Source organism: Ictalurus punctatus, chromosome 7 (assembly GCF_001660625.3).
Source record: "Ictalurus punctatus breed USDA103 chromosome 7, Coco_2.0, whole genome shotgun sequence".
In the NCBI taxonomy this organism is placed as follows: domain Eukaryota; kingdom Metazoa; phylum Chordata; class Actinopteri; order Siluriformes; family Ictaluridae; genus Ictalurus; species Ictalurus punctatus.
This window is the reverse complement of record NC_030422.2, coordinates 26,306,062-26,316,198: the sequence shown is the minus strand read 5'-3', so window position 1 is coordinate 26,316,198 and position 10,137 is coordinate 26,306,062. Positions and strand designations below refer to the sequence as shown.

The following is a 10,137-nucleotide window of genomic DNA, read 5'->3' as shown; positions in this document are numbered from 1 at the left end:
ATGTTCTGCATATTTGTACTAGTAAAAAAAAAAAAAAACAACACAAATAACTGTTTTCCAAACCCTTTTATTCAACACATTTAGGGATGTTTTCCTTTTCAGAACATGAAAGTATAGTGTAATTATCAAAATATCATTAGCTGCTGTCACCCAGAAGAAAATGGTGTCGGGGTCAATTTAGAAGTTTTTCCCCCCTTATTTTGTCAGTTTTTCATTGAGGGAATGCAGACCAGAGTCAGATTGTGCATACTGGTGAATCATTCAGTGAAGACACACCCCTCATTTTGCACAAGGCCCTTACTCAGAACAGGAACAGGAAGTACACTCCTGTTTGTGTGCTGGTGTTTCTGTCATGTGCGAAAGTGCTGTAGAAACTTGGAGGACAATGCTGATCTTGTCATTATTCCTTGTGAATGGCATTTATTAGTAGGACATATACAGCTGCTCCAGCTACAGAAGCTTCTTCATTTCAGACTGTTCTCTAGGTAAAAACACCTCACTGACTGAACTACTGTAAAAACCTTATGATTTTATGATGTTTGCAGTTCGAATCATGGTAATGTGAACCCATTGCATTAAATGATGCGTCTTTTGACTTGTGCAGTCTGTTTTAATGGTCTTACAGCTAGTATTTAAAAATTTAAATGTGTTTTTTTTTTTTATTTGCTTCAGACTTTAGATACTCTGTTAAAGTGGCAAATGTCCAGTCTAGGTTTGTTTATGAAAATGCAACATAAAAGTCTAAAAACAGTGTTTTATATTTGGTTAAATCTAATCTTATGTCTCAGTGATCTCGAAGATATGTGATTAATAATTTGCTTTGATTGTCCAACCTCCACTGAGTTCTGACCATGTTCTCCTCATCTGTTTGATATCTGCTCTCATTGCCTAGGATACAAAAATCCAAACACCAAAAGGTTCACTTGTAAAATTCAAGGTTCACTTAAAATCATAGAAACCAGAGTAATTAAAAATAACAATAATTTAAAAAATAATAATAATAATAATAAAAACTACACTCTTAAACTGAGAGTTAAATCTTGAATCCTTAAGGGCTGTTCAGCTTGTCCATCTTTTGAAAGTTTTACTTTTATTGTTTTATCAGCACATTTATTTGTTTAAATCTCTACTTATACCTAATTATTATAATATTTCTTTTTCATTTTGGTTCATTCTGAACAAAAAAAAATATTATTACATTCCTGCTCCAGATTTCCACACCCGACTCTTTGGTTGGAAACCAGTTAGAATAAAATAAGACATCAGCTTATAACATTCTTTATACGTGATATACTCCTACTCTGCGTGTCGGAAACAGGAAGCATTTTCAGAGCATCCTTCTACATTGATTACACAGGTAGATGTTGATCTTCTTTGGCATTACTGGCCGTCTCACCCCAATTGCCCATGTGATCTCTTCTATCTGCCTTACCACCATGTCTATCACAATCAAAACCATACAGGTCTCCCCAGTGACTAAGGCTGTAGCAAGCCCTCTGGCACCGTTAATGCATGCTCAGTGCCACTGGTTCCACATGGTTTCCTCCTGTTACGCCTAATACCACTTAGGCATGCTACAATGCAGTGTGATTTGTTGCTTGTAGAATCATAGGAAAGAAAGTTTTTCCGTCATTCCATCTTCACAAACTCAGCTATAGCAGCTATCTACTGTGATATCATCCTGTAGCCAGGCATGCACGAAGTGATGAATTCTGGGCCTGTATGGGAAAATGTTTAGGTATAGGGCTATTCTTTCTTATATCACACTGGACCACAAAAACAATATTACTAACCAGTTAAGCACATTTTGCTTTGCATTTTCAATTATGTTCAGTTAAAAATTCCATTTGCTTTTGGTCTTTGGTTACATTCCCTATAATATTTTGTAATCTTTTCTTCTACTATTGTCTAAAATTTATTTAACAATCACTTTTTTTGTTTGAATGTTCATTTTCAGAGTTCTTATAGACAATAAAAACAGTATATGTGAGACATTTTATGTGTATCAAATAAAAAATATTCATTTATTACAGTGGCGAGTGTCTTGTCACATGTATTGATGCTTTCCTACTTTTACACAGTAGAATTTCAGATTTGTATAAAGCATGAATGTTACTGCATTTCCCATATAATGATCATGAAGACATTTTGAAGAATCTCATATTCAAATAAAAGATCAGCGTTAACCTTATAAATCAGGAACACCTATATCGTTACTTAACCTAGATACACAGGCTTAGATTAGTGCACCTACAGCCTTCCCATATTAAAGATATGATTCAGATTTCAACCTCTTCCTAGATAACTCTATAAATGCCATCTTGGACAACCGTAGAAACAAAACCCAGACATCTAAATAAGAGGTAACAAACTTTACCAAGGCTCTGGTTTTATTGTCAAAATGTGTGTGCACTCTTACGACATTATCCTTGTTTATAAACTGTATATGTTTTACTTTTGTACTTTTGCAAATGTACTCGCTTTAACCCGTTATGTAATATGAATCTGTAATATGGCACTTTGTTTTAGTAGGACAGAAGACCAGATCATGTCCCCTCCGGAGCCCAAAACCAGAGAAGATTTTCTACAATGTAAGAAAACTTTATTTTAATTTGTGACACATATATTACAATACAGTGATTTTTTTTTTCTTCACATATCCCAGCTTGTTAGGAAGCTGAGGTCAGATCAGGGAGTAGAGAGGGTTAGCGGCCTTGCTCAAGGGCCTGATCAGTAACCCTGAATGTAAGACGCATTCAGATTCTTACACAGATTCTTACATTCAGATATATAGAATCATAGAATCTAATATGTAAGATGCACACATTCAGATTTTTTGAAATTCACCAAAAATGTGTCCTTATAGTCTTACAGAACAAGATAAAAAAAAAAAAAAAAATTCCAGAGATTCTAGTGGCTACTTGTCCACTTATCTGAACCAGGCACTATTATAAATTATATATATATATATATATATATATATATATATATATATATATATATATATATATATATATATATATATGATATATATATATATATTTTTTCCTTTTTCAATCAGATGCCTGTCAGCTCATGCTGGATCCCAACACAGCTAACAAACACCTCAGTCTATCTGACAGGAACAGAGCGGCGACCTGTAGTCAAACAGTCCAGTCATATCCTGATCATCCTGACAGATTTGAAACTGTATATCAAGTGCTGTGTAGAGAGAGTGTGTGTGGACGGTGTTACTGGGAAGTTGAGTGGAGCGGATTTGCTGGAGTTGAAATAACCGTGTCATATAAAACCATTAGCAGGAAGGGAACAGGTACAGAATGTGAGTTTGGGAACAACAATCAGTCTTGGAGTTTATACTGCTCTCCATTAAGATGTTCATTCTGGCACAATGACAAACAAACTAAAATCTCCAAAAGACACAGCGCCTCTAGAATAGGAGTGCACGTGGATTACTGTGCAGGATCTCTATCCTACTACAGCATCTCTGACACGATGAAGCTCCTCCACAGAGTCCAAACTACATTCACTCAGCCTCTCTACCCAGGGTTTTACGTTTTCTCTGGATCAAAAGTAAAGCTTTTGCAACCCACACTCTAAAAAGTGATTCTGGCCTTATGTAGCACTTACATTTTGATGTAGTGTCCATGTTATTAAAATAAATTATGCTTGTAAATAAACATTTTTATTTAGCATAAGTTTAACATAAACCTACAATTATTTACCTACCTATTTACTTTTTGTTGAACTTGCATTTTTTACTTATAATAGTATTTAATGAATTTACATTGTAGCTCTTCTGTTTAATTTTACTGTATAATAATGATAATTGTATACTGTAATGCACACATTTTCATGTTCCCATGGTCTAAAACTATTAGTTTCAGTAAATATTTTCAGTTATTTAATAAATGTAACCCTTTTAACTCAAGGATCAAGTTGTGGTCTTTTAAAATCTATAGATTTTCCAGTCATTTTGGTTTCTTTGTTATTAAATTTAGATTCACAAATTAGTTTTAGATCATCTGAGTCTAACAGCAGTTTAGTCAGATAATATGTCTATTTACATAAGTTATAGTTTCTGCACAGAAACTGCATAAAATTATCTTTATCAGGCTAAAAGATGACAGACTCTAAAGGTATATTCATCCATTGTTGTATTAAAAAATGTCCCTTCCTCCTAATATTACTCCATTTTAGGTGGATTATAACTTTACCTCATGCAGCACACAGAAGAAAGAAGTCTTATTCAAGGAGGCGGTGCCTAATAACCACAGTCTGTGGAACTACAGACACTAGAATTACAGCGTCTGGGAGAGAAAGGAGCAAAACTGGCCATACTTTCTGGGTGGGAGTGATGGCTTTCTCTCTTACCCCTGTTGATTACAGTGATACTAACTAGTCCTGGGCATCTATGAGCTCATTTATGCAGAAAAGAGCAGATAATGTAACTTCAAGTGTGTAGCTCTGTGATGTAGCATGAGCAACAGGTGAAAAGGTGCAGTTGGCTGGATTCATGTGTCTCGGAGAAAGCACATACTAGCAATCCCTGGTTGGTATAGTTGTTATATGATATGAGGGAGAGCTGGCTGGTGGGACAGGGTTAGGGTTAGGGACATCTAAGTATCTTTAGCTTGAATCATATTTTGGCTGATTATTTATTAATTGGTGCTAATCATTAATGAAAATTATTTTTGTGAAGTAAGGGAAGAAGAGTATATGATCAGTTTATTTGTGAAAGAAGGAACATTTCTGAAAGTGTATGGTTTGGTGTAGTTTTTTTAATTTATTATTATTATTATTATTATTATTATTATTATTATTATTATTATTATTATTATTAGAGATGGTGGAAGAAACAGTGTTTTAAAGACCATATTTGCAATTGTGGTTTCAGAATCTTTTAATGGCAAGATGATGTGTTTGCACTGTAAAAAAATGCAATATTTATTTTGACAATTAATATGATTTGCAATGGGGGTTGAATGATTTTGCAACTGTATAATATATATACTACTGCTACTAATAAATAGTGAAATAAATAAAAAATATACATCCAAACTGAACCAAAAAGTAACATTCTTAATAACTCCTTTTCGTTGTCGATGTTTTAAATCCGTATCTGAAGTATACCACTCTGCAGACAGTAGTCTCACGTGTGAAAAACAACCACGAGGCATGGGTGCTATTTTTTATTTCGCCTCTAGTGGCCGCTCTTGTACTGTATAATGACAGCAGACCCTTCTCAGCCGCTCCGCAACAGAGCAACCGGGAAAAACTAGCGGTGTGGATTTTTTCCGATAACCGATAGCTCTAGCAATCTGTTATCGGTGCCGATTAATCTGCAAAAAAAAAAAAAAAACATCAATCAGACGACCTCTAATATCTGTGGTTTCTACAACAATGAAAATATAACATATCACAACATATTAGATGATCAATTTACTGAAAAGAACTGACACGATTTTATAAGTGTGTGCAATAAATTAACTTTGTAAGGCGCACAGACTTGCTGGTTATCATGCAGTCAATGTGTGATAATAAATTAAGAACTGTTGCTATAGACCACTGTACAAAGCTCTGTGAGGTCATTTATTACTCTCAGAATGTACATAACTAAAGCACAAACCATGCAATTCACTACTTGAACCATCTTGTACTATCCACAGTGTTCAATTCTGGGTAGCTCTATAGCTTCAACATTTTACTTACGTATATATGCATGGCTCATTATCAGAAAACTGGACACTGCTAACAGTTCAAAGGAAACAAATAGCAGGTCACTGATTGTTTACTACAGCTGACTATATTAATTAATTACAAACAGTATACTGTATATAAGCAACGCACAATTACAACAATATACGAACAGAAAACAACAGTCCAGGAAGTGCATCTAGACAATAACAGTTTTCTTCCACATTATAAAACTAAACAAACTGTACATGCACTGTTCAGAAAAGGATGACATAACCATCAGGACAGCATATGTGAAGCAGGGAATTTTGCACAGGTATAGCTCGCAAATGATCCATGCTGTTTCTCTGAATCGAGGTCAGACCAGGTACAACTGCACAGGCATCATTATGATAACAGCAGAAGGAATAGTCTCCACTCTGTGACCTATATCCTACAAAGTCCTTTTTATATATCCTTTTTTAAATAGCAAAATGGCTCTCTGTTCTGAAAGCTACATACAAAACAATCTGCACATCAACCTCATTTGTATCAGTAGTCGAAGATAGTGACTTTCACCATTCTTGGCCAGAATCCACAAGTCACAGTTCCCTTCAAAGTGCATGGTCTTTATGTAATGTCTGAATGAACGAGGCCTGCAGTAAAAACAATATTACATAATGTACTGATGCCTTGAACTATCACCTTCTACATGTTAATTTAAATTTCTACTAAGTTTATGTCACCATAACTGTAATAAAATAAAGGTTTATATCATTAGATGTTATACACATTTACCCTGACTTCATGAGTATACAGCATTAAAAAAAAAAAAACAGCAACAAAATAATGATATCTCTCGGTTCATTTGTGAAGCTTAGTACCACAGTAAAGCCACATTAATTGCAGTTATATAATGTTTTTACTTGCAGTACCTTGTAGAGCCAGTAGGTTCACACAGCACAGCTGAGCTCAGATGTGCAGTCACTAATCTATGAACGTTAAAGTTTTTGTAAATGGTAGCAGTGATATAGTTTAAGACATGCATGTAAACAAACCAAATTCCAACTTACCAGTTTCACAAGAGCTGTAAAACACAAAAACATTGCAAATCTTTACAATAATTTCATACAACTCTCGCTGAACACACAGTGTCAGCACATCATCATCTTCAGGCAACAGCAAAAGAGCACTTTGTTTTCATTGAACTTCACTGTAAGCCACTGTATGCTCCTGTCATATATAATAACATGTTCTCTCTGTCTACTGAGCTGTAAATGCACTCCGGCTACCAAATATGATGCCAGTACCTGATCCTAACACACTTCTACTGCTGTGGCTCCTCTCACACTCAGATTAAGGATTAAGGTGGTCATGGGCCCCTAGGCTACTCTTTGGTGGGGCCCCCTTATATATAATGCTTTAACAGAAAAAAGTATAATAATTTAGTGTCATGTGTAAAAGCCTGCTGGGATTATTACACGACCCACATGCACACACTCAGGGTGCACTGGCATACACACACCTTGAGGTAGCCTTTACTATAAACAGATGACTATGACTCACAGACAAATGATTCGCTACAGATCCATCAATCGTATTGTGTGTTCATAACTCCAACCTTCCGCAATATTCCGTGTAAACTTCCACGTTCTCCTTCTCCTAACAGTTTTGCACAACTCTCATAAATTGTCATGTTTAGCTTGATGCTAATTATAGCTATTAATAACAGTCTGAGTAATTCTGAGAGGTGTGGCAAACATTTAACCCCCTTGCAATGAAATGATAAACTGTGAACAGTGTGTTCCAAATGCACCTTTTATTTTAGGTCATTTGGCTAATTGTGGTTACCTTCATTTTCAGGTCAAATTAAACCTTCATAACAGGTTTCAAGGATAGCATCTGTATACCTGCCTGAGGGTCTCCATCAATAGGGCATTAGAACAGTTTTTCTCAAAGCCCAGATAAATTAAATGTCCAAATTCAGGGTGCAAAGTCTGCCAATAGGGATTGTAGCAACTCAGAATGTAATAAAATGTTTATAATGCAATAATTTTCTCAAAAATAAGAAAATCTTGAGATCAAAACGTAATAATGATTTTTTACTTTATGCGAAATGTATTTCATTATAAACTCATCAAAAACTTTATCACATTCTTAAACATAAAAACACTGTTATTCCATTACAGTGCATTTTAAAATCAAAATCTAGTCTAATACCTACCTACAAAATGCAAAAGTTTTAAAAATTCATGTAATTATTATTATTATTATTATCATTATTATTATTATTATTATTATTATTATTATTATTATTATTATTATTGTTGTTGTTGTTGTTGTTGTTGTTATTATTACTGTACATTACATCTATATAAGACTTGTAGGCTTCAGTTAAAAGAGGATATTAAATGTTTTTCAGTTTGACAATGAAAAGGTATTACATTTGTTTTGAGACACTGTTTCATGAGACTTTTCTTTTTTAAACAATATATATTCTAAAAATCCTTTCAAACATAGATCGAATACATTTGGACAATAAGTTCTAACAACCTAAAAAGATTGTGTGACAGAAAAAAAAGTAAATATCAATTAAAATAATAGCTTAACTTAAAACTATGGTCTGTAAATTGAGTAAATTGAGTTGGCATTACTTAAAACTAATAGCTGAAAACATGTAAAGTCATACAAAAATAGGTTTAGTTCAAATTATTCAAAAAGTTGCCTCAATCGTTTTTGAGAAAATCCAGCCCAGTATTTTTTTTACAGTGTGAGGAGGCAACTGCCTGCTGCACCACTGTACCACCCACTGACATAAGTATGCATGTTAATAAATTTTATTCCTTGAATCTAAATCTAACCTAAATCTAACCCTTACCATAACTTTCACCTCAGGAACTAAATAGCTGTTTCATATAGTTCATGCAGACCACACACTGTGCACAGGGAAGCATATATGGGGCCTGAAAAAAAAAAAAAAAAATATATATATATATATATATATATATATATATATATATATATATATATATATATATATATATATATATATATGGATGGTGGCTTAGTGGTTCGCCTCACACGTTCAGGGTCCGGGGTTCCTCTGAGTTCTCCAGTTTCCTTCCCCAGTCCAAAGACATGCATGGTAGGCTGATTGGCGTGTCCTAAGTGTCCGTAGTGTATGAATGGGTGTGTGAGTGTGTATGTGAGTGTGTCCTGCGATGGACTGGCACCCTGTCCAGGGTGTACCCCGCCTTGTGCCGGATGCTCCCTGGGATAGGCTCCAGGTTCCCCGCAACCCTGAAGAAGGAGTAAGCGGTAGAAGATGGATGGATGCATGGACGGTGATATATATATATATATATATATATATATATATATATATATATATATATATATATATATATATATATATATATAGTGTGTGTGTGTGTGTGTGTGCATGTTTTCTTTCATTTTAAAAGAATATCCACCATCATTAATAAAAGAAAATGCTATTTAAGAACCCCATTTTGTGACTAGCAGAAGCGCTAGAGGAACTGTGCAAGTTCAGCAGTTGTTCTTCATGTTCACATGGAAAAATCAGCACATCAACTTGCAACAGAATGGAGGTCTCTTTCTCTCTGTGTGTAAGAACCGTGTTTAAGAGGAAGTTTAGTGGCTTTAACACAGACCACTGATCAGTCAGTCCTTCCTCAGCGTGACAGGATGGAGCTCCGTCCACTCCGTGTGATGATCTGTGAGTAAATGTTTCTTTGTGTCTTCATTAGAGTGAGTGGCGGCTTGAAACAATATGTTCAGATGAAGTCTAATGTCCTGTGTGATGAGATTAATATGTGGTTAGGACATTGTTTAGACGTCTGTCTGAGAGCTGCAATTAGCTTGTTTAGCTGGTCTACTGCTAACTACTCACTATACACTGGCCATACTTTTTTTTACTTTCTTTTGTGTTTTTGTAGTGCCTTCAAATTTATGAATTATTTAGGCACAGCCATTTACTGCCATTTACAAATTAAACAAGTGGGTTTGTGGTTTATATCTTAGAAGAAATTTACTCTTGTATTTCCCCTGAAACACTCGGCAGTCATTAACACAGATGTTTCTGTAACACACATTTTTCAGCACATTGCACAATCCTAGCCTGAATGTGCTACTGAGATCGGGTTTTTCCTCATATATGACACATCATCCTGCAGCCTGTATGTATTACACCATAGCTCTAGTGCACAGGAGCGCCTTTCTCATGTGAGACACAGAGAAGGAAGTGTGTAATCCAGTTTCAGATTAGCAGATGTGGATCAGATTAAACATGAGACAGTAATGAGCAGCATAGTGACCTGAGTGAAAATAGCTTTTTCTAAACTCCATTCATTATTGAAACAGGTCGATATATTGCATTTCTTATAGCTGAAGTGAAACAAATTTTTTTTTTTTTTTGCAGTATATGACATTGTTCTCATTTGT

The 10,137-nt window shown here is 34.8% G+C and overlaps 1 protein-coding gene across 1 annotated transcript; it reads left to right on the top strand.

Annotated features, from left to right (window-relative positions):
* Positions 1-309: 309 nt before the first annotated feature.
* On the top strand, positions 310-4,191 carry LOC108267299 (tripartite motif-containing protein 16). The gene is made up of 3 exons (XM_053681495.1): positions 310-485; positions 2,533-2,591; positions 3,062-4,191. Exons 2-3 carry the CDS (start codon positions 2,549-2,551, stop codon positions 3,595-3,597), a joined length of 579 nt encoding a protein of 192 aa, XP_053537470.1. The 5' UTR covers positions 310-485; positions 2,533-2,548; the 3' UTR covers positions 3,598-4,191.
* Positions 4,192-10,137: the final 5,946 nt, after the last annotated feature.